This window comes from Pistacia vera, unplaced genomic scaffold (assembly GCF_008641045.1).
Source record: "Pistacia vera cultivar Batoury unplaced genomic scaffold, PisVer_v2 Contig151, whole genome shotgun sequence".
NCBI classification, from domain to species: Eukaryota; Viridiplantae; Streptophyta; class Magnoliopsida; order Sapindales; family Anacardiaceae; genus Pistacia; species Pistacia vera.
In genome coordinates this window covers 1,221,208-1,245,181 of record NW_022195586.1, presented here as the reverse complement: position 1 = coordinate 1,245,181, position 23,974 = coordinate 1,221,208, and the positions used below count along the sequence as shown (strand labels likewise).

The following is a 23,974-nucleotide window of genomic DNA, read 5'->3' as shown; positions in this document are numbered from 1 at the left end:
GCTTGAGACCACAGGTTGGGCTGTTGACAAGCTCCCACAGTTGTCTTGAAAAGCAGCCTGTGGGTGGGTGAGGGTGTCCTTGTACTATATAGCAACCAAGGCCCTTGTTCCCTAGCAATGTGGTAAATGTTGTGCAAGAGTTACGGCAAGCTCAGAATTAATAGCTAAAGAAAGTGAAGCTTGATGTAGCGAGCAAAGCTTGGCAGAACTAGTTAATTGGACCGTGTCACAAATCACAGATAAACCTATCCCCTAAAATCAAGGAGAGGATTTCGGTACCTTATCGCACAATTTCGGATTTAGCTAGGGGTGTGCAAAACGGATATCCGATTCAGTTTTGCATTTTTATGATCCGATTGAAAATTCGAATCAGGTTGAAACTTGATCCGAATTTGATCTGGATTTCATCTGATCCGATTTTCATCCGATCGAATATTCGGATCGAATAAACTGGATATCGGTTTTATTGAGTTTGTATGAAAAATATCATTTATCCCCTAAAATTTTGCATTATTCTTATTACCCCTACCACATCATCATATTACATTTTGGCCCCCAAAGGTGTCATCGTATTTCTAAATAGTCACATACTTTACCACTTTTCACCTAGGACCCCAAAATAATTTCTTAAAACTTGTAGTTATGGGCAAAACTGGATTGGATCCGGATATCCGGTTTCTTTGTGGAGCGATCCGAAATGGATATTCCAAAAATTGATATTCAAACGATCCGAATTTTTGGATATCCAGTTTTGGATCAGATCGGATACGAACGGATATTGGATATCGAATTTTTTTGCACACCCCTAGATTTAGCACAATCATGCCAATCATAAGATTAACTTTCCATGTTTAAACCGTGATCCCTAAAATCACTCACTTACCGTTAGCAAATTCTTGTATAAATAACCCCAAAAAATTCATTGTAATGGGTTAACAATTAGAGAGGAATTAGTTCTTATTCTGTAAAAGAATGGATAAAATAACAGTAGACGTAGACCTGAGAATTAGCTCGCTAAACCACTTTAAAAAGTGTCAGTGTCCTTTATTTATTCTTCCTAACTGATTTTAATTAATCACGCATCCATCGATTCCAATTCTGTCAATGTCAATCAGATCACTCTCGTTGTACGAAATTTCATAACAAAATTTATCTTCAATCCATAGTATGCTGTATGTGGTAAATTACTAATTTGTCCATAATTTATGAATTTAATTCATAATAGATTGCTATACATATGATGAACTCAACAGACTTGAAATTAAATTGCTTTCCATGACTGAAATCTAATATAGTCAACCCAATAGAACTTTCTTTGAATAACTAAAATCCTTTCTTCAACTTGTTAATTTTATGAATGTTTAGGTTTACAACGTTGATAGTAAATGAATTTAAGATATTTAATTTTCATTGTAAACTTAAGATTGTTGATAAAATATTGATGAAGGTTATTTGTGATTATGTTTCAATTGGGTTTACCACATTTTATTTATTATTTAACCTCTAAATTAAATTACTTATTGTTCCTTGCAATTCCTACTTAAAGTGACGTCTTTATATATTGACGATAATTAATCCATACACCATCACTGAATATGATCCCTGCGTCTTGACCATTTCTTGTATGCTACTTTTGTCATCCCCACAGTTATACGAGCCTTCTACTTGGATGCATGGGCACAATTTGAATGTATTTATGATTATGATCTATAATTCTATTAACTTGATAACCGTGTTGTTCTACCCAGCCATTAAAGTCGATCATTTTGGAATAAAAAGAAAAATATAAATGTGAATTACCTTATATTTAAACTTGAAAGATATTACTTTAATTACTCAGTTTGGTCATGAAAAGGGGATTATCGTTTGCAGAACTTATTACGAGCATGTATCAGTACTCTTTACTTTCATTGTAGCATATTACAGAGAGATGCAGACCTACTAAAAATTAAGACAGTGACATGAAACGCATCCATCTTATTATCTTATAAAAATAAACAAGAAACAATAAGCAATTTCATTACATTTACATGCAGTAGTAATTTCCTTAGCTAGCTTGCATATAGACATCAAATTTGCAGCTTGTGGTGGGCGATGATTAGCTCTCTCCAGATCACGACAAGATAGTACTATATGTATGCACAAAATTAAAATAGCTTATTGGGAATTGGGAAAGAAGAGAAGAGCTAGCATGAAAGAGAAGAGCCAGTCAGCATAGCCAAGGAGACTGCCTGAGAACCGAATAAAGGGTTCTAATTAATTAAAGTTAAGTTCCGTAGCTTGGTACCTTTTGCAAGGCGCAGGCAAGTCATCCTTGGCTACCAAACTAAACTCTTACTTTCAAGTTCCGTAGCTTGGTACCTTTTGCAAGGCGCAGGCAAGTCATCCTTGGCTACCAAACTAAACTCTTACTTTCATGTAAGACCTCTCTCCTTAAATTTGTGCTCCATTATTCGATAGAAAGTACCATGCATTCGCCTTATTATAATTAACTACAATGCAATTGCTTTTAATTAGTCTTAGATGACCAAAGGTGAAGAAGAGAAGGCCTAACATGAGAGAAAAGAGCCAGTCAAGTTAGCCAACGAATGACTACCTGCTACCACACCCAGAGTTTTAGATTTAATCAGGATTTTGAAACCACTTGGAAGGATCAGGCAAGTCATTCTTGGCTACCAAACTACACTCTTATCTTCATGCTAGATCTCTCTTCCTCTAATTAATGCACTCAAGAGATCGATGCAACACCATGTTTGCAGAGTGTCTATTTATCCATGAAATAATAAAGATCGATGAGATTCACATCACCGCATATGTTACATGTTATCCATCATTCAGCTCAACGTAAAGGCATATATTCTCTTAATAAGTTGCATTGACCCATGCATGCAATATTTTAGTATTTCATCTCTAATCTCTTCGGTCCCATTTGTAGAGATAGAATTTCCGCTGAGAAAGAAAGCTCTCGAAGGTTTTGATTGGGTAAATTAATTGTCATATATCTCTCACCAGCCACATTTTCAAGGCAACTTGCGTCTGACCTTCTCCAAAGAGAATGAAAAGATTGTAAGATCGAGTTGCCTAGATAGATATGCCTCCAATTGATGAGATTCACTTTCATTGATGCGGGCATGTGCATGCATCAGTGAAAGCAAATCTCATATCGCTATTAGCGAATGCTTCCCAGCTTAATTTATGTTATAGCTGAAAACTTAATACTGATCAATCAACACAAAACAATCACACCAAGAAACAAGAAAAACACCACAAAATCAAACACACAGACAAGCCACGATTTACCGTGGTTCACTTATCCTTTTATGGATAAGCTACATTCACGTTGAGCTCAAGAACGGTATGAGCTCGCTGCACTTCGATTACCATAAACAGTCAAGATTACACAGATTCAACCCTCACCAGATCTACCCAATTACAACAGCAACCAGCCTTACAAGATACTCTCTGAATATCCCAAACCCGAGAGAACACTACTATCACCTGAATGATTAAAACCCCTAACCATCGACTGATTTAACTCACAATCTGGAATGAAGAATCTCAACCCTAACACAGAGAAGAGCATGCACAGAGAACCCTAACGACTGTCTATCACTGTGCCAAATCTGAATAAACATGCGCTTATATATGGTTTGACTTCGTGATCGATCCTGGCCTTTAGATCTTGAGTGCATCCTGTGGTCTGAATTCGTCCAAGTTAATATGTCTCAAACGACGCCGTATTAATGTTACTTAAACGACGCTGTTTCAGGCTTCCATAGTTAACAATCTCCACCTTGGAAGCACTGGAAACAAACTCTTTGTGCAGCTTGCCCTGTCCCATTCTGTCATAGCTCTTTATCACTCTAGATTACTTGATATACAGCAAGTTCAAGCAGTGCTTGAACTTAGCTGGAGTGATAATTTTTGTGCCCATATCGGCTGGATTCTCTTCTGTGGGTACCTTCTTCAGTTCAATGATTTCATTTGCAACTTGGTCCCTCACGAAGTGATAACGGACATCCACATGTTTTGTTCTTTTGTGATACACTGGATTTTTGCTTAGGTGGATCGCACTCTGACTGTCTGAGTACACTGTAACCTTTCCACCAATTAGTTTTATTCCTGTCAGAATTCCTTTCAGCCATAAGGCTTCTTTAACTACATCAGTTACTGCAATGTACTTTGATTCTGTTGAAGACAGTGCTACAATAGGCTGCAACTGTGATTTCCAGCTTATACAATTTCCACCCAGTGTGAAGTAATATGCAGTTGTTGATTTTCTGGAATCCTTATCACCTGCAAAATCAACATCTACAAAACCAACCAGATCAAGTGCAGTATTTCTTTTACAGTATTCAAGCCCAACACAAACAGTACTGTTTATATACTTTAGCATCCATTTTAGAGCAGTCCAATATTCCATACCAGGATTGGACATATACCTGCTTAACATGGAAATGGCAAAAGCTAGGTCTGGCCTAGTACTAATCATGGCATACATTAGTGACCCCACAACATTTGCATAAGGTACAGACTCCATTTTCAGTAGCTCTGTCTCAGTTTTAGGGCATTCGGACTTACTAAGAATAAACTGACTGGTAAGGGGCATTGAGACCAGTTTGGCACCAGCCATGCCAAACTTTGTGACTAGTTTAAGTAAGTAAGATTGTTGCTGCAGTCTGAGTTCACACTTCTTTCTATCTCTGTTTATTTCCATGCCCAAAATTTTCTTAGCATTCCCTAGGTTTTTCATGCTGAATTCAGTGTTTAGTCTTTTCTTTAATTCACTGATCAAGGTTTTTGACTTACTGATCAACAGCATGTCATCCACATATAAAAGCAAGTAAATAGGCAGATTATTATCCATTTTAAAGTAGAAGCAACTGTCATATTGGCTTCTAGTGAATCCTATACCTATTATAAAGGTGTCAAACCTTTTGTACCATTGCCTAGGGGACTGTTTTAACCCGTATAGGGATCTTTTTAAAAGGCAAGCATGTTCAGGGAATTTAGGGTCAGTAAACCCCATGGGTTGACTCATATAGATTTTTTCTTCTAGTGTTCCATGAAGAAATGCAGTGGTGACATCCAACTGCTCTAGTTCTAAGTCTTGATAAGCAACTACAGATAGCATTAACCTAATTGTTTTGTATTTTACCACAGGGGAGAAGACTTCATTAAAGTCTATCCCCTCCCTTTGGGTAAACCCCTTAGCCACAAGTCTGGCTTTGTACCTAGGTGGGTCAGCTATGGAAATGCCCTCTTTAAGTTTAAATAGCCACTTACATTGGGTCAGCTTCTGATTACTAGGTTTTGGAACCAGTGTCCAGGTTTCATTCACCTTTAAAGATTGCATTTCCTCCTCCATAGCTGTTTTCCATTTGTCCCTATCCTTGGATTCCATGGCCTCTTGATATGTATCAGGTTTAGACCTAAGCACTTCAATCCCTGCAAGTAGAGCAGTGTAAATCAGTTCTGCATATGAATACCTTGAGGGTGGTCTTACCTGTCTTCTGGTTGTCTCTAGCCAATTGGTAGTTAGTCAGTTCATTTTGCTGTGGTTCTGGGAACTCTTCTACTTCCTCATCTTCAGCTTGGTCAGGTTCCTCAGGTGCAATTTCAGATTCAGGCTGCAGGGTAGTTTGAGCTTGTGCTTGAGGTGGGTTTACTTGATGGGTTTTGTGCTCCACCTCAATCTGTGTGGTATTGGTCTGTCTAGCAGCTTCTTCTGTGCTGTTGGTTGTTTCTTCATCAGGGTTAGTGCCTTTGCATGGGAATACACCCTCATTAAACACAACATCCCTGCTTACTAAGATCCTGACCCCTGGTGACTCTCTGTCCCACAGCCTGTATCCCTTTGTGCCCTCAAGATATCCAAGGAACACATATCTGGTTGATCTTGGCTCCAGTTTTCCCCCCACTGTGTGAGCATATGCAGCACAGCCAAACACTCTTAGGTGCCCTAGTTCTGGTCTTCTCCTAGACCATCTTTCTTCTGGACTGATAAGGCTTAGTACTGTGGAAGGACTCCTATTTACTAAGTAGGCAGCTGTGGAGAGTGCTTCTCCCCAGAAAGTTTTTGGTAGGTTTGAAGTGATCAAGAGGCATCTTACTTTGTCTAGCAGTGTTCTGTTCATCCTCTCAGCCACCCTGTTTTGCTGAGGGGTATTTCTCACTGTCCTATGCCTCAGAATCCCCTGTTCACTGCAGAATTTATCAAACTCCAGATTACAGAACTCAAGCCCATTGTCAGTCCTAAGGGCTTTCATCTTTCTGCCAGACTGGTTTTCAACAAGGGTTTTCCAGTCTTTAAATTTTGCTAAGGCTTGATCCTTTGACCTAAGTAGGAATACCCAGACCTTCCTGCTGTAATTAGCTACTATAGAGAGGAAGTAGCTGTTTCCACTATGAGATTGAACCTTTTCTGGCCCCTATAAGTCAGAATGTAGGTAATCCAAACAGTTGTTTACTAGGTGAACTCCCTTAGGAAAATTATTTCTGTGCTGTTTACCAAGTACACAACTTTCACAGAATTCTAGACTTGTAACAGTGTCTTTCCCAAATTGTCCTAGCCTGTTCAGTACATCCATTCCCTTCTGACTCATATGACCTAATCTTAAGTGCCACCTTTCTGTTACAGATAAATTTTTAGACCTAAGTGTTGTGCTGTTGCAGTCAGAATAAAAACCACCACAAAGTACATATATCCCATTTTTCTTTTCTCCTGTCAACACCAGATTCTCATTTTTATATACATTCAACACCCACTGTTAGCCTTATAACAGCAGCCTGCTTCATCTAGGGTGCCCAATGATATGAGGTTTCTCTTTAAGTCAGGTATATATCTGACTTTGGTCAACCTTATTAGTTTTCCCCCATTTAACCTAAGGGTAATGCAGCCAATCCCCTTAACCCTACATGCTTGATTGTTCCCCATGTACACAGTCTCATGATCAGACTCCTCAAAGTCTTGGAACCAACTCTTATTGGGGCTCATATGGAAAGTACAACCAGAATCTAACACCCATTCCTTTGCAGTGTTAGATATTGACACTGTTAGGACTTCTGGTTCATCCATTTGGTTACTAGTGGTGGCTAGGTTGCTCTCTGTGTTACCTAGTTTCTGTTTTCTCTTCCAATCAAAACAGTTTTTCTTTAGGTGGACTGTCTTATTACAGTAGTAACATTTCCTGGTTTCTGTTTTTGCCTTGTTGTTCCCCTTCCATTTCTTCTTGTTCTTACCCCCCTGGCTTGACTGAAACCCTTTACTAGGCTGAGCAGGTTCCATTCTACCCTTCACAAACAGAGTGCTATTGTTCCTCTTAAGAGTTTTAAGCTCTAATTCTCTAGCCTTAAGACCCGCAACTATCAAATCAACACTGGGTACAGTATCGGAGTACTGAAGGGCATTATTGACTACTTGGTAGTCTTCAGTTAGGGAATTTAGTAATATCATAGCAAGACTAGTTTGTCCTAGTTCTTGGTCTGTGCCCTTTAAGATTAGATTCATCTTAAGGAACTCATCTAAGTTTTTCTCTATGGACTTCGAATTATCCATCTTATAAGAGAATAAGGCTCCCTTTAAGAAAGCCAAATTCGGTGCAGACTGTAAAGCATATAGAGATTCTAATTTACCCCATAAACCAAGAGGAGTTTCGAATCCATCTACCTTCCGAAGGACACTGTCTGAAAGATTCATCACGATCAGGTTATAAGCTTCTTCGTCAATCTCTTCCTTCTTCTCCAGTTTCTCCTCTGACCATTTCTTGGGATCCTTTTCCAGTGCAATTGCAATTTTGTTATGTGAGAGAAGAGCCTTCATCTTCTTTTTCCAACTCTCGAAGTCGATCTTCCCATCGTATTGGGAGATCTCCATTCGGGTGGTGCTCATTTTCTTGTAATGGCAGGGAAAGGAAAGTCTAAGGCGGACTTGGCTTTGTTACACCAGAAGTTGCCAATTACTACCAGGCAGTTTTTAAGGCGGTCACTGATTTTCCAGCCGATATACCCTTACACTTTATTAAGATTTGACTCTCTAGAACCAATTCTAGACTCAAAGAAATAATCGAATCGAAAAACCCCCAATTTCCGAAACCCTAATTTTGTGAAACCCTAATTTCTGTTTCTTCAACAAAAAATTCCCAAATTCACAAAACCCTAATTTCGTAAAAGGACTTCTTATACCGAAACAATGACAGAGAAGGTGAGTCTAAGGCGTACGAGGCGTTGTTACACCAGAAGTTGCCAATTACTGCTATGCAGTTTTTAAGGCGGTCGCTGGTCTTCCAGCCGATATACCCTTACACTCGATCAAGATTTGACTCTCTAGAACTTAATTTGGAGACTCACAGGAATTGATTTGACAAACCCCCAATTTCTCAGAAGAACCTTAATTTTACGAAACCCTAATTTTTTAAAACACGAACTTCACTTTCAAGAAATGGCTCTGATACCACTGTTATAGCCGAAAACTTAATACTGATCAATCAACACAAAACAATCACACCAAGAAACAAGAAAAACACCACAAAATCAAACACACAGACAAGCCACGATTTACCGTGGTTCACTTATCCTTTTATGGATAAGCTACATCCACGTTGAGCTCAAGAACAGTATGAGCTTGCTGCACTTCGATTACCAGAAATAGTCAAGATTACACAGATTCAACCCTCACCAAATCTACCCGATTACAACAGCAACCAGCCTTACAAGATACTCTCTGAATATCCCAAACCCAAGAGAACACTAATCTCACCTGAATGATTAAAACCCCTAACCACTCGACTGATTTAACTCACAATCTGGAATGAAGAATCTCAACCCTAACACAGAGAAGAACATGCACAGAGAACCCTAACGACTGTCTATCACTGTGCCAAATCTGAATAAACATGCGCTTATATATGGTTTGACTTCGTGATCGATCCTGGCCATTAGATCTTGAGTGCATCCTGTGGTCTGAATTCGTCCAAGTTAATATGTCTAAAACGACGCCGTATTAATGTTACTTAAACGACGCTGTTTCAGGCTTCCATAGTTAACAATTTACATAAACTTGTGAAGGAAAAACGGTTTTACTTAGTTCATAATTATCAACACAAATTAATAAAGGGTGAATTTTTATAGCCTTAAACCTTACAGTGCATGCATAATTTATACATATACTTTCCTTCTCCAAAACAAAGTAATCAGATTCCTGAGCCTGACGGCATCTTTTAATCTGCACCGACTTCAATTTCTAAAACCCACAATAATAATTTCCTTAATTAATACTGAAACTCCTCTATGCACGATCTCTAGTATGTATGTAATCGAAACTACATCTATAAATTGAGTAATACTATATTTACAAACAAATAACTCCATACAAAGTAATGTGATAAAAAATGAATAGAAAAGTGAATTTAATGAGTTTGTCTTTTTGTTTTACTCTTCTATTTATTTTTTGTCACCTTACTTTGTATGAAAATCTTTGTAAGATTTTTTTGTAAGTATAGTATTATTGCTATAAATTAGATATGTAATCTGATCATGTGCATGTATAAACTTTTTATTTATAAACATTTTTATAAAACTATTAATTTATATATCTCATGAAATAGAACAATAACCGAACTTCAAGAGATAACATCTGCACGAAATTATACTATGTAAGAAATACAGTACTCTGATGAGTACACAGAGAGAGTCAGGCCAAGTTGCGATACAAATTTAACAAGCCAAGCTAGCCAACAAGCAAGCCATTAATAAAAGCAAGTTCCAACCATGCATGCATACAAGTTGATTGTACGTGTGATGATATTTATCTTATTTTCGGTGCGTTATATCCTCATCATCATTTATGGGCTTCTCTGACCATTCCAAATCCTTTGACATTAATATGATTTTGACCTGACGACGAAAAGCGGAAGAACAATATCAAAAAAAGAAAGGATCCACGTATATTGAAAGCTAGTCCATTTACCAAGTACATCCATCCATTCCTTTCTCTTGCTTGCTCTTTTTTCTATCTTCTCTTCTCAACGGGCACACGATTCTAGTAGTGGCAGCATCAATGCATTCAAGATGCTTCATGCCTCCACCTTATCGATAGAGTCAGCGCCTTTGCCGCTGAAAACTTACAAAGGTTTATGTTAAGAGAGAAGAAACTCAGCTATAACTCGTATTAGATTAGAGCAAATTTTTGAGAACTTTATGATGCCACGAGGAAAGTTACTTTACAATTGGTGACAGCATGAGTCACCGCGTGTTAACTAATAATTTCTGTCTCCGCAATTAATTTCATAAAAAAATTTATCTCTTTCCTTTAAGAAATAAAAAACTTCAAGATTAATGCACTCAAGTTAGTTAAATCTAATCCCACTTTTAAGTCCATTAATCTCTCCTAATACTCACATTTTGCATATATAATATAGGTACGACCACACAAAATAATTAAGTGTGCGTATTGAAATAAGTAACATTTTAGTTTAATTATATAACATATTTATAAATTAGTAATACTAGGTCCACAGGTACGTAACCTTAGAAAGCTCGTGTTTTCCCCTAGTTTAGGTTTCGTTCTTAGGTGAATTCAATCCAAAGAAGAACCGCTTGCAGGTAAAGCCCTCGCTCAGCCGACTTCACACTCGACATCGACACAATCCCAATTATCGATTGGTGAAAACAAGAAGGGCTGGGCTGCTTGCTCCATCAAACTATCTCTCCTCAGGCTGGATAGCTACATACACGTTTGCGGGCCAATTCCCTTTCTTTGAGATTAAGACTCAGGTGAGAAGGAAGGAATTAGGTTGCAGGGGAGCCCCATTCCCGATCGTCTTTGTAGGAGAAGCCTTTGATAAATTGTCCACAGGGCTCATGCAAAAAAGCGACTGGGTTAGTTTGGCCTTTAAAGCTGACCGAAACACGTTATACCTAACGAACTAGCGTAGCTGTGGGACTCTCGCTAGTATTGACCCCCTGGACTAGTACCGATGGTGGCTCCTCATCCGAGTCATGTTGGGCTAGGATGTTATCATATATCCAAGTGATCCCGGACAAGCAGCTTAGGTTTCCTATGCATACGACACTGAAAATGAAACCGAATGGGAACTAGTCCACCTGCCTCTTATGGGATTTTTCATAAAACACAATAATCTTCTTGATGAACAAGAAAGCGGCACTTCAAAAATTCCGCTGAGATTAGAAAAGTTCCGTTAGGTTCTTCGTCGCAACTCCTGTGTCAAAAGCTCGGGAAAACATAAATAAAGCAGATCAGATTGAGATAGATTGGCGGAGGCTACCTACCCATACCCATATTAAACAAAGTGTAAAATATAAAGGCTCAACCTCGACTCACTACTGGGAATCGTGGGTGCCGTAGAGCTTATCATAGAAATACAAAAACGTATCGCCCACTTCCTACAATCCGGCCTGAACCTTTGGGTAGGCTCCGCAGGATCAACAACAATAGCTGCACGGAGTACGGTAGAATTCCCCGGTACGGTCATTCGGGAAGTCCCTTCGAGGACGACTCCCATACAATTTTTTAGAGAGCTGGAGAAGCGTCTACGGGTAAAGCACCGTATCCATATAACTGCTTGCCACCTACGCTCCGCCATCCATTCCAAGAAGGGGGCAATTAATAGAAAGAGGAAGTCTCCTTCCGAAGGTCAAATCCATTGGACACAGAATCCTCATCTTCAAATTCACGTTCTTTTGGTATAATTCGGGGGGCTTGCTTCCTTTGTGACAAAGACGGGAGGGAATGTGCACGATTGAATGACCATGACTTTTCGATACTCACAGCCAGCCCCTTCTTTTTCTGCCTACCACATCTCTCTTCGATAGCGGGGGTTGGGGGTAGAACCCATATAGATTCGCAAGCACGGACTCGACATAATCATTAGTTTATGCTGGAACGCCGTGGACAATTACTCACAAGCTCGGCCTCAGTCAAGCAAAAGAGTGAAAGCGGCTGCCCCTCCCTACTGTCAAGCAAAAGAAAAGAGCCAAAGCGACTTGGTTTGGCCAGAGAGTAGTTCTTTGGCCGGATTAACACAACATTCCTCGACCGGATGTCAAGCAAGCTAGTCCATTCCTCCGTTACCATTAACTGTCTCACTTCCCTTCATCACTTAATTGACTATTTCTTAACTTTACACTTCTACTGAGTCGACAGCAACGACTTCTTCTTCCTCTGATTCTGATGTCGAGTGAGTCCGTTCCGTACCTTTATTCTCGTTCTTTGCAGTCGAGCTAGTCCGTAGCGACTAAAGGTAACTCTCTCCTGAAACGAAACCTGATGAGTTGAAACCTATTTTACAAGACCTATGGACACCAACTGCTAAATGGTTCATGGTTCCTCTTGCCAGAGGATTTTTTAATATTCACTAACCTTCCGACGAAGTGCTCCGGTTGCGGGATAATTGGTCACTCTATCTCTAGTTGCAGAATGAAACAACTGCTATTGATATTTTCGATTTTCTGCACTACTTCTCAGTGCACTTGCAGGGGTCGCTCACACACTCCTTACAAACGGATACTAATTAGTGCAAGAATGAATTCTTCCTTTCTCTCGTCGGATTGGGAGTGGCATGCGAATGCTAAGCCAACAAAATTAGATTCCAGGAACCTTTTTTCCTCACAATATTTTTTTATAACTCTCAATATGATAGTTCGTCATTGATCAGTTTATAAAATAGGTCTCACTTGCTTACTATTTACGAACCGACTAATGACGAGTTGTTACATCGAGGGTTGTGAGAGAAGATTGTGAAATTAGATTATGGACCTAACATTACTCGATTATATACGTGAGCATTGAAGCATAATCTAAAAAAGGCTATGAAAAATATATAAATAGCATTGTAAATAAAATTGGGTCGAATAATGTAACCCTAACCCAATCAATCAGGGTCCAGCTCTTGACCAAGGAGAAAAGTCAGCCTTGAAGCCCAATTATTTAGCAAAGAAAGACGCACATGCACTTTTTCGCCAGCTCAGCATAGAATGACGATATCTACCACGTGTAGACCCCATCTTTGACCAAAGCCATAACACGTGTCATCTCAATCCATGCTTTATCAAAGTACAAATCTTGAGATGCTCTTGTAATCTTGTTAGTTGTTACGTACGAATAATCCTCGTTCCTCATCAAGGTACCAAGTACTTTTTCTTCTTCTCTCACGTTTTACTTTCTCCCATATTTTTTTTCTAACACGTTTATTTCATTCAATAATTCGTATTCCCACTTCTACTTAATGGGTTCCTGATCTTTGTTTTCAGATTGTATTTTCCAAGAATTTTAATGTGTTGCACGTTCCTTTGAAGCTTAACGCTATTGAGTTTTTACATTGTTGATTGCAGAGGATTACAGTTTTAGATCAGAATTCGCGAGTTTGATAATGGTGTCGTGCGAATTTTGTAACACTAAACCTGCAGTTGTGTACTGCAGGGCTGACTGGGCCAAGCTCTGTTTGTTGTGTGATTACCAAGTTCACTCGGCTAATGCTCTCTCCCTGAACCATTTACGTTCGCAAATTTGTGATAATTGTAGAGCTGAGCCGGTTTCTGTTTGTTGCTTCACTGAAAATCTCATGCTTTGTCAAGATTGTGACTGGGACTCGCATAGGAATCACTCCGGGTCGTCTCTGCACGAGCGGTGTTCAGTTGAAGGGTTCTCTGGTTGTCCATCAGTTACTGAGATGGCTGCTATATTTGGTTTTGAATTGAAGGCCAAGAGTTTAGAGAATTTGGGTTCTGGGTTTGGTGCTTATGAGCAAAAAACGTTCAATTTGGATGATCTTTTGGTCCCGAAACAGAGTTGCTCTGTTTTTATGAGGTCTGAAAAGTATAATCGAGAGGTTTGCGAGCAGTTAGTGGAGATGTACCGGAGGGATTTGGAGAGATTGAATGGTGATGGAGCTGAACTAGAGCCGGGAACGCCACCGAATGGAGGTGATCAACAGGGGGGGAATATGGAAAGTCTTAAAATGGAAACTATGGATGGGGAAGGATTGCTACATCAGCAAACATTTACATCTCTGTTAAGTTTGGCTCCGAATGTGGATTTGAGAGAGTATTATGGCTTTTTTGCTGAAAATGATCTTATGTGGGATTGTCATCTCGCATATCAAGCAGCTCAGGTTGGTATCTACTGACATTTTTATGAACTATGAAATGATGGTTTTGTTTCTACTCTCTATTTACTTGCGTTTTGCAGTGATAATCTTACAGATTTTAGGTTTTGAATCTTTAGATCGCAAGACCAAAAATAGAAATAGACCTTAATTACAGTACATAAAATAAAATCAATATTATCAGGCCTTGTGCGCCTGATTAATGGATATGAAGAATAATTGCCTACATGGTTTGAGTTCTCGGCCGCATGGACAAGGTTGGATCATTTAATTTATCTTTTTTTTTTTTTTTTTTATGGCGTTTGTTACTTAGTTGAACTACACACCACCTTACTGTAAGGAAAATGATAACCTTAAACTTGCTGCTAGTTGTCTTATAAAGATACTCACATCTGAAGTACCATAACTGAAAAGATATGAAGAAATATCCTTTTTTTGGGATCTTAGTTATTATAAGAACACACAACTTTATGCATCTTCTTTGCTATATATTGGGATGCATTTGGCGTAATGATAAGCTTGACAATTGACATGCAACATTTGCAGAATCTCTCTAATCAACCATTGTCGTGCCACACATCAACAGAAGAAAGTAATAATACACCAATAATAGGGCAATCGATATCATCAGAATTAAGAGCAGTTGAATCCGAAACATGGGATAGCACTGGACTTTCCCACGTCCTTCATAACCCTTTTCTGGCCGGAAGTGAAGCTGTAACGGAGGCAAAATCCAGGGTTGACATGGACCTTTTAGCACAGAACAGAGGCAATGCCATGTTGCGCTATAAGGAAAAGAAGAAATATCGAAGGCATGCCTAGTAGCTTTTGCAGTTATATTTTACTTATTATATCTCTAGCTTTGTTTCTTTAGTCATTCAACCGATCTTATTCTGATTGTTGGTATTGTGAAATTTTGACAGATATGATAATCACATCCGTTATGAGTCAAGGAAGGCGAGGGCAGATACTAGAAAGCGAGTGAAAGGTCGGTTCGCCAAGTCAGGCGAAACTCCTGCTATTAAAATGTGATAATTGGGAGTTTCTGATTGTTGCCGACCTTATTTTAGTTCATTGTCTCTAGACTCTCAACTCTTCCCAAAAGTTTAAATAAAAAAAAATGCGGTGACTAGTGTTTCATTCCACCTTCCCAGGGGGATGAAATGAAGTCTAAGACTCTTAAGTATGTCCACAGAACTTAGATTGGGTTGAGTTACCTTGAATGTGTATACACTTCTGATATAAAAAAGGATAATTAGTTGAGCGTTAATTATGAAAACGTGAGCGATTGGCCACTGCCCAAGGCATCTGCAATAATTTGTTTATTATAAATTTCAAAAGTAATAGCCCAAGCGGATGATGCGCTGGTGCTACTCCGAAAATCAATAAATTCTAAGTCAATTTCAGAATTATATGTTATGTAAATAGCAAGCATTCTTTGAAGGAAAATGGTTCACAGACCTTGGTATACACGCTCGACTCATTAAGAATGCCTTCAATTTTTTGGGTTGTGCCGTGTAGAAACAACCCTGGAGGTGCGCTGGAGCAACTCAATAGGCTTTGCTAAAATCTTGCACATACACTAATACTATATATATTTAGAGTAATGCTAATTTTACAAAGACAAATACAAAGGGAGTATACAAAGACAATCCTATTCTTGATTTTCATGATTTCTCTCTCTCATTTTTTCGGTTTTTTCTTTGTTTTTTTCTTCTGGATGATGTCACTTTGTAACCCTCTTTATGTGAGTATTTATAAGGATAACATTTTTCATATATTTAACTGTTGGCATTACTGAAATTGCCTTCTGCCGAGAAAGTATATCTGACATATTGGCGATTCCCAAGAACACTGCCAAAACTCCTGCATGCATATACAAAAGCAGCCGATTTCATCAGGACAAATGTAGTGGTGAAATAATCTTTTCAAGATGCAATAAGATCTTGATCAATATTGAATGTCATAGCTTGTAACATTATATTTTACAACTGATATTCTAATATGTGTTTTATAATATAAATATCTAGTCAAAAGACGTGATTGCAACAATGTTAAATAGGTTGGCGATCTTTGATCTCATCAAACAATCCGCAGATAATTCAGATTTCCTGGGATTGGAACTGCAACACGTGATCGCAATCTCTTTAACTTCACACTAACTGTCTCAAAAAGCAATCTAGGATTGGTAACGTCTCTTTAATTATCTGGATGAAGCAGTTTGGATTTGAAGTAATTAAAACTCAAGTAATTGGACTAAATCAAATTAAGATTGTTTCAACTGAAAGGGAATATGACATTACCTAAAGTATTGATAAATTTATGTATATTTAAAAGACCATTTAATAAATTTTGATATGTTCATCACTCGCAAGCCCAAGATCTGAAAACCCCACATATAATTAATATTCACTGGTTGACAGTTGCAATTAATAGTTACTTAATTGTAGAATTGTCTGGTTTTGCCAAGTTGGAGATTGGACAACATTGATTAACGATGATCTATGAACCAGCCTGTATCCTGTAGAGGGTAACATGGTTACCTGGGAAGCTGGATAATTCAATTTCTTGTTAAACAATATATATAAATAGCATCTGTGAAGGTGACAGATTTATGATGAAGGCAGATCCACAGACAAGAACTGGAGTTTGTTTATATATATGCTTCCCCTCTGTGAGCTTCACCTAATTTTATTTAGTTAAGGCAAACATACAACCGTTTATTTAGGTATTTGCACGTGCACTCGATTAGCCTATATATTAAACCATATTAATAGAAACACCCGAGTTTCAAATGGATAAAACTAAAAACTGAGATTTAAACCATCATTTATTATATTGAATTATATATGCATTTGAATTTTTTAAATTTTGCCAATATTTATTGATTAAAATTGGTCTAGTAATATGATATCTCCCTCTTTTAGATATCAATTCTGATACTGCTATCGCAGTTGAGACCTGAAGCGTTTAGAATAGAGTAAATGACTTTTTCCCACCCAAAAAATAGCACAATCACACTTTTTGTTGTGAAGTGGGGCAAGATCGTCAAAAGCTAGTTAAAAGGTAAGGCAGAATGGTCATATTGTTATTTTGGCTAGATACCTTTCTAAACCCTAACTGTCGGTTTAGGCTGGTTTGGCATGATTTCAGCGTCGTTGATCAGCGCCGACTCCACCTTCAACTTCCCCATCCTTCACTCACAAAAGTCCCTCGCTTTCCCACTACACCAAGCACTCTAATCGCCAGCCACCGTTGGTTTTTTGTTCGCACGACCATTAAGCTTCTAGGCTAGATTCCGACCGATTTGGTTGCTGAAAATTCCACCTGAAGCCACCTGTAGCGTCAACGACACCTCCTCTCTAAAAGCCCCTGTTATCCTAGACCTTCGTTGTTCATCGTTCATTGAATGCTGACTGTTCAACAAAAAAACTAAACCACATCGCCCGCAATTGGAGAGCTATCACAATCCAGATTGTTAGGGCTATTTAAGAGGGATAGCCGATGATTTATTTGGTGGTAGAGGGTCAGATTGTGGTGGTCAGATTTGACCGGAATCGTACATGAAAGTTTAATTTGTGATGGTTGGCGATTGGGGATTGAAATTTGGTGGGGGTATTTTTGTCTTTGCAATCAATATTATTGTATTTAAAGGGAATTATCAACAGAATTTTTGTTTTGAGTGGAAAAATGATATTTTAAAAGTCTAAAATTGGGAAACTATCATTAAACCATTTTTGGGTGGGAAAAAGTTGTTAACTCTTTAGAATATTAAGAAGTGCTCTTGTAGACGATGCTTTATGAAGAAAGCACCTAAAGAATTTGTTTATATTTTTTTTATTTATTAAATAATTTGTAGTTAAATTAAGTAAAATACTTCTCGAAAGTGTTTTATATAGAAACTTTCCCAAAGAAATTCAAAACATTTTGGGGAACAACGAAACAAATATCTAAGAAGTGTATCCATGGAGTCTCAAAATTTAATTGGTCATTAATCCATGCCTTGAAAGCAGTCGATGAGCCGCGTAAGAGCATCTTTAATGGTGTTCTTAATTTTAAGAACACTTTTCATATAAATAAAAAATATTTTCATTAATTTCTAAATATAAAGAATAAAATTTTTATTCAAATCTGTTGATGCTTGATTTTGACACCAACGACTTGCATGTGCAAAGTGCTAAGAGAGTCTTAGAAATTACACATGATGGATTCATAAGATTCGAATATGGAGCTGATATTATATATGTTTGTAGAAAATATAAATATTAGATAGACAAGAAATGTTTTTATACCGGTTAGAATACTTAAAGCAAATCCTATATCCATTGTTATTTTATTGTTCTCTAACTATTTTTATGATATTTCCCATAAGACATACAAAGATGAAAAAATACTTTACTTATAGAGAGAAATAATGAAGCTCAAATGTTTGCCTAACTCTCATATGTCCAACTTCCCTCTTTTTGTGAAGAGAAATGTCAATTTATACACCTTTGAAGTCAATGTAATGAGTTTTTTTGCAAATTATCTTAACACATGGAGAGCTCTCATTCGTCCTTATCTTAAAATGAGATAAGATTGGTATAAAATATCTCTGAGGCGGTATGAGCTTGGCAGCTAATACACTTTGTCTTTTAGACACTTGTTGAGTTGACATCAACGTGACTTTTTAGGCATAATAAAATCCAATAGTGCTCTTTAAATTTAATGAATGTGTTCTTTATTTTCAAGAAAGAGACTTAATAAAAGAGAGAATTAATAAATAAAATACATCGAAACTTGTAATTTATTAATTAAAATTAAGATAGTGAATGAAATTTGATTCTTTAGATGTGAAGAGTCAAACTCACTCTTTAATTTATATTTAAAGAATAAAAAATGAACTGTTACTTTTATGAATAAACTCTTTATAATAAAGAATTTGAGTCATATGAAGAGTTTTTCTCAGGTATTCTAAATACATATTATTTGTATATAGTCGACATGGAAATAGTTAATACATGTGCTGTGCGTAGACTTGAATAGTTAGATGAATGGATCAACTTGGCAGGTCAAGAGCTGAGATTTCATTTCATTAAAAAAAAAAAAAAAAAAAAAGAATGTCGTAAATGGTGCCACCAAACAGATGGCTCCTGTCAACAAAAACATCAATTCTGCGCAAACACAAAAAATGGTCCATCGCATTCGCACCCACAAAACTTTTACCTTAATTCGAAAGTGATCACGTTCCACTAAACAAAGTGAAAAAAAAAAAAAAAAAAATTGACTAAGAATCGAGCACAATCCATGGGCAATTGGTTTAAGTAAAGTAACAAAATTGGATGGGAAATTTCAACGAGCTCCTTTAACTATGCAAAGACTTCTACGTCTCACCATGTGACAATGTCTCGATTACTGAGCTTCCCATTGCAAGATTCTCTCTCTGAAAATGGAGATCAGGAGATGCATTGACATTTTACATATATACATTCATATATATCTCTGCATTTTCTAAAATGCTTTCGAGAAGCTTCGCGGGCTTCTTATTCTCTCTCCTTTCTTTTGCCAGTAAGTCTTTTTTCAAGATCAATCCTGCATTTTTCATGTTTTCAGGATCAGTTTGGATGTAGTTTGTCAGTTTTAAACGTCTTTATTTAATATAAATCTACCTGCTATTGCCCACCTGCGTTTCTATCTCTTTCAGTGATCCCATTTAAGTTTGTTTTATATTTATGGTGTGTCAACTAGTGGAACTAAGTTTCAGTTCTTTTATTGTTGGTTTTTTTTCTGGCTCAACTATATTATGGTCTTTCTGTTCTCATTTAGGCATGCCCATGTGTTCTTTATTCAACTTCTTTCTACACTTACGTGTCTTTTTAATGGAAATTAGAGGGGAAAGAGTCGGATGATTGATTAGTAAGTATTTGTACGTAGGATACTATGCTTGAGACGAATCCCCAGCAGAAACAATGGGGTGCACTTCTTCAGTATACGCACTGGGGAGGAAGAAGAAGGTGACTATCCCCGAAGCGGTGGTGTTTGTTCCCTCTGTGAAAATCCCTGCACAATCTGATCTTCAAAGGCCACTTAAAGGTCTAATCCCGCGGGAGCTTCTAGATAGGTTGGTTTGTCTCAGGAACCAGATTGTATTAGTGGCTGAGGATACTGGTAATCATCAGTTTCATAATCCTGTTGGTTCTTTTCTTGTTGTTTGAATTATATTGGTTTTCTTCTAAATAGAAATTTTGATTCCTGCAGATGCATCTGCAATTATAGAACTACGGCGGGCGCTGGAGGAGTACTTGTCCCTTTTACTTGGGCTCCCCAAGAAAGGTACTAGTATATGCATCTCTTGTCACTCTCTCTGTATCTTTCACTCTGTTTCTGCCATAACCAATTTTGATATATTGCAGAACATGGCCTCCAGGACTTGGTAGAATTCAAGTGGAAAAATCTGGAAGATGGTAGACAAGTAAGAGAGTGCAAAAGCCATTTTTTGCTGGTTCTTCTGTGTTACTTTCATTATACTAATCGGACCATAATTGGGCTTATAATGCGTTTAGCAGGAAACCTGCGTAGCAAACTCCTGGTTTGAATTACTTTCTGTGGTTCACATGATGGCTATGCTTACATTATCAGAGGCCAATACACTGATGATCCCCAAGGACTACTCTGGTTCGGGTGTGAGGGTTGTATCTACAGGTCTATAGTTTTTTTTATTCAGAGGCCTTTCTACGTTTATTCTTCAATTACTGATGTTGATGAAAATCTTAGCTGATCAATTATCATTTCTAATGTTTACTATCAGATTGCAAGAGAAATGCTGTTGATTTACTGCTCAAGGCTTCGGGATACTTGGAATTTTGTGTCAAGAATGTGCTCATTCACATGCCACCTGATATCAAGTATGTTGGCAAAGCATAGTTAAGGTTCTTTGCACAAACTCTGATTTCCATTGAGAAATTATATATGATTTCAGGAATAGGTTGCCAAAAGATTTTCAGGATGGTGTATTGGAAGCTATTTCCATTCAAGCACTAGGCCAGGTATTCATTTAGTACTCGATGTCTCCAGAATAAGTTGTCATCTAAATATCACCAATTCTTTGGCATCTGATGTGCTCCTATGAATATCTGATCTTATTGAAAATATCAGGGAACTGAAATTCAACTCGGTTTAGCCGTTGAAAGTCAAAAGGCCACCTTATCAGTCAAGAGGAGATTGGCATGTGAGCTATTGATCTATTTTAGTCAGGTGTGTAATAAATTATCCAAAACTCATTGTTGCAGAATTTGATAATTAAGGAGATTTACTAACAAGATTTGAATAGCTTTTCAAGGGACTCTAAGATGAAAGTATATTTCTGTTTGTTTCCTATGTAATGATCTCTTATTTATCCGATTTCTCCAAGCTTTGATTAGGCTTATCAATGCTTGTCTGGATGTGACATGAATCACGGTTATGGAAAGAAGCATATGTGGTTCATCAAGTGGAAATTTCTTGAATCAAAGGTCTTTGATACTTCATTTCTCTGATTACAGTATATATGCATAGTTCTGTTGCTGCAATTAATAAATTATCGATATCAAATTCTAATTACTCAGCAAATATATCAGGCTGCAGCGTACTATTACCATGGTCTTATACTCGACAAGGGTAATGAACCGTCTTGTCATGTTAGCGCCGTGTGTTGTTTCCTTGCCGCGGAAGAACTGCTAGCAGAGAGCAAAAGGGCCTGCTTAAGCTTTTGCCTTGCAGCTCCGATAACCAGGTTAGTTTCTAATTGGTTACCTGTGGTGATTTTTTTGCTTTTTCTTACTTCGTAGCTCAATCATATTTCCATTTTGATTTTGTTTTTGGCAAGATCTCCTCCACTTTGGGGTGCTATGAAGCATTTACATCAGAAAATACCAGAAGTTGCATCAAGGAAGTCTCAGATGTATGGTTATCTCTTAGAAGAAGAGAAGTAAGGGTCTCGTATTTTCTATGTAATTTTAGTTCATTGTATTCATTCTAGAGCTCATAATGTAAATTGCTTCATTTTTAATGATGCAGGGCTCTTCAAGCACCAGAGCTACCAGATTTCCAACTGTCACTAAGACCTGACGACTATGAATTGCCAGAGATGGATCAAGCTTGGAACAGAGAAAAGTGGGAAATCGAGAGCCACTCCCTGAAAGAGCACCTCAAAGATTATGAAAACGGCATTGAAACAGAATAACACACCCCTCTATTGCTTCCTTCTTCTTCATTTAATCTGTAGTTTAATATATATTGTAATTTTTGCCTGCAAAACTTCATTGCTTTCTTATGCGAGCTAATATAATACTATAGAATGGCAAAAAGCAAGGATATTGATTCTCTGGATCTTTCTTAACCATGTCTGTGTAAATGTTCAGATGTTCAGTTCATTCACTAGTTTCTTTAATTTGAATCTACCAGCAATACCATTGTATAACATTTACAAAGTTAGTCTGCCAGAAGATTTAATGAAAATTTAAGGCCAAACACATTTCCAATTCTGAAAAAGTCATTTCATCATGAACTATGAGCCTATTATATGCTGAAGCTGAAATTTTACAACTATATACTGGAACTGTGACATTCCTCTCTTTTACAGTCTCAATCTTAAATCTCATCCCTCTTTCGTGTTCATCTCTCAGAAGCTGTACTCATAAATTTCTTGGCAGCCATAATTGCAAGTGCCATATAGGAGAAGAAACCCAAGTAAGATAACACAAGCGATATCATTACTCGGTTGCAAAATTTGCTGACGCTGTCACAAACAGCCGTCCAACCAATTTTTTCTTCTCCATATTTACTCAGATAACCAATTGCACTCGCCGCAGCACATCCAGATATCAGCAACACCATTATCACCTGCAACACCAATTTTCTTAGTAGACATACTGAAATTTAAGTTACAATCTTTAGTTTCACTTTCAATTTAGAATTTGCTTACCATGTCGTGCAAAAATAGATAAAAACACTTGTTGAGTTGTGATTCTGAACGGCTAATAACGCAAACAAAGATTAGTGATAGGAACGAGAATATACATGCTGTTATGTTCGCACCAAGGAAGAACCTGCAACATAAAAAAAATATAAGGAAATTTTCTTATCAGTAAAATACCCATTTATGAAATGTTAATGGTCAAAATAAAATGAAAGAGTGGTATTTAATTACCTCATTGCAGAAGAGTCACTGTAAGTGGCAACAAGTTTGATCCCAAATAGCATAACAGATTCGGTGCTGGTGAGCATGACAGAGATTGCAGCCAAGGTGAAAGCAATGGCTAGAATTCTGAGCATGACTTGGGCCATGAAGAAGCTTCTTCTGGTTGAAGATTTGACTGCTATTTCTGATGCCATTAGAGAGCCTTCTGCGTAAAATATAGAAAAAAACTTGCAGAGCAAAATCTGGGGCCACCCGGGTACCCTAATAAATAAGATTTAAGGGGTTATCTGGTGCTGGCAATAGGAAAAAATCTAAGTTGATTATTATTATTATTATTATTATTATTAGATGTAGGAGAAGCTGAGATTTCTAGAGAGCTAAAATTGGAAAAAACAATAATGGTGGTTAAGTTTTGGCTCCATTATAAGTCAGTCCAGTCTTTGATTGGGGTAAATTGTTTCACATTCTTGCCCTTGCCCAAATTTTTTACAAATCAATTAAAATTAATAAAATTGCGTTAAGATACTACATTTGTAGTCATGAAGTTTGTTTTATATTTATGGTGTGTCAACTAGTGGAACTAAGTTTCAGTTCTTTTATTGTTGGTTTTTTTTCTGGCTCAACTATATTATGGTCTTTCTGTTCTCACTTAGGCACGCCCATGTGTTCTTTATTCAACTTCTTTCTACAATTA

The 23,974-nt window shown here is 37.5% G+C and overlaps 3 protein-coding genes across 5 annotated transcripts; 2 read left to right on the top strand and 1 right to left on the bottom strand.

Moving 5' to 3' along the window:
* Positions 1 to 13,269: 13,269 nt before the first annotated feature.
* Positions 13,270 to 15,244, top strand: LOC116124309 (zinc finger protein CONSTANS-LIKE 14-like). The gene is made up of 3 exons (XM_031410027.1): positions 13,270 to 14,129; positions 14,670 to 14,935; positions 15,047 to 15,244. The coding sequence occupies exons 1-3, from the start codon at positions 13,389 to 13,391 to the stop codon at positions 15,153 to 15,155; spliced, it is 1,116 nt and encodes a 371-aa protein (XP_031265887.1). The 5' UTR covers positions 13,270 to 13,388; the 3' UTR covers positions 15,156 to 15,244.
* A 4,268-nt stretch (positions 15,245 to 19,512) lies between these two features.
* LOC116124239 (BRO1 domain-containing protein BROX homolog) lies at positions 19,513 to 22,492 on the top strand. 2 transcript variants are annotated; one of them, XM_031409935.1, is made up of 12 exons: positions 19,513 to 19,670; positions 20,037 to 20,270; positions 20,361 to 20,435; positions 20,516 to 20,574; positions 20,666 to 20,804; positions 20,911 to 21,007; positions 21,082 to 21,148; positions 21,258 to 21,356; positions 21,524 to 21,613; positions 21,719 to 21,873; positions 21,967 to 22,068; positions 22,158 to 22,492. In XM_031409935.1, exons 2-12 carry the CDS (start codon positions 20,072 to 20,074, stop codon positions 22,321 to 22,323), a joined length of 1,248 nt encoding a protein of 415 aa, XP_031265795.1. In that variant the 5' UTR covers positions 19,513 to 19,670; positions 20,037 to 20,071; the 3' UTR covers positions 22,324 to 22,492. The 2 variants fall into 2 exon arrangements, with proteins under 2 accessions (XP_031265795.1, XP_031265796.1); XM_031409936.1 differs by having other exon boundaries at positions 20,669 to 20,804; positions 22,158 to 22,490.
* Positions 21,635 to 23,644, bottom strand: LOC116124240 (CASP-like protein 1F2). 2 transcript variants are annotated; one of them, XM_031409938.1, is made up of 4 exons: positions 23,290 to 23,644; positions 23,065 to 23,188; positions 22,710 to 22,982; positions 21,635 to 22,275 (listed from the first exon to the last, which is right to left on the bottom strand). In XM_031409938.1, exons 1-3 carry the CDS (start codon positions 23,472 to 23,474, stop codon positions 22,755 to 22,757), a joined length of 537 nt encoding a protein of 178 aa, XP_031265798.1. In that variant the 5' UTR covers positions 23,475 to 23,644; the 3' UTR covers positions 21,635 to 22,275; positions 22,710 to 22,754. The 2 variants fall into 2 exon arrangements, with proteins under 2 accessions (XP_031265798.1, XP_031265797.1); XM_031409937.1 differs by lacking the exon at positions 21,635 to 22,275 and having other exon boundaries at positions 22,577 to 22,982; positions 23,290 to 23,642.
* Positions 23,645 to 23,974: the final 330 nt, after the last annotated feature.

What these genes read in the sequence shown, in the direction of transcription:
- LOC116124309 (XM_031410027.1), top strand. Translation starts at nt 13,389, where the DNA reads ATGGTGTCGTGCGAATTTTGTAACACTAAACCTGCAGTTGTGTACTGC. An exon ending in TCGCATATCAAGCAGCTCAG is followed by an intron (nt 14,130 to 14,669) that starts GTTGGTATCTAC and finishes CAACATTTGCAG; the next exon opens with AATCTCTCTAATCAACCATT. An exon ending in GAAAAGAAGAAATATCGAAG is followed by an intron (nt 14,936 to 15,046) that starts GCATGCCTAGTA and finishes AAATTTTGACAG; the next exon opens with ATATGATAATCACATCCGTT.
- LOC116124239 (XM_031409935.1), top strand. Translation starts at nt 20,072, where the DNA reads ATGGGGTGCACTTCTTCAGTATACGCACTGGGGAGGAAGAAGAAGGTG. An exon ending in CACATGCCACCTGATATCAA is followed by an intron (nt 21,008 to 21,081) that starts GTATGTTGGCAA and finishes ATATGATTTCAG; the next exon opens with GAATAGGTTGCCAAAAGATT. An exon ending in CTTGCAGCTCCGATAACCAG is followed by an intron (nt 21,874 to 21,966) that starts GTTAGTTTCTAA and finishes GTTTTTGGCAAG; the next exon opens with ATCTCCTCCACTTTGGGGTG.
- LOC116124240 (XM_031409938.1), bottom strand. Translation starts at nt 23,474, where the DNA reads ATGGCATCAGAAATAGCAGTCAAATCTTCAACCAGAAGAAGCTTCTTC. An exon ending in AGTGACTCTTCTGCAATGAG is followed by an intron (nt 23,189 to 23,289) that starts GTAATTAAATAC and finishes TTTATGTTGCAG; the next exon opens with GTTCTTCCTTGGTGCGAACA. An exon ending in ATCTATTTTTGCACGACATG is followed by an intron (nt 22,983 to 23,064) that starts GTAAGCAAATTC and finishes TTGGTGTTGCAG; the next exon opens with GTGATAATGGTGTTGCTGAT.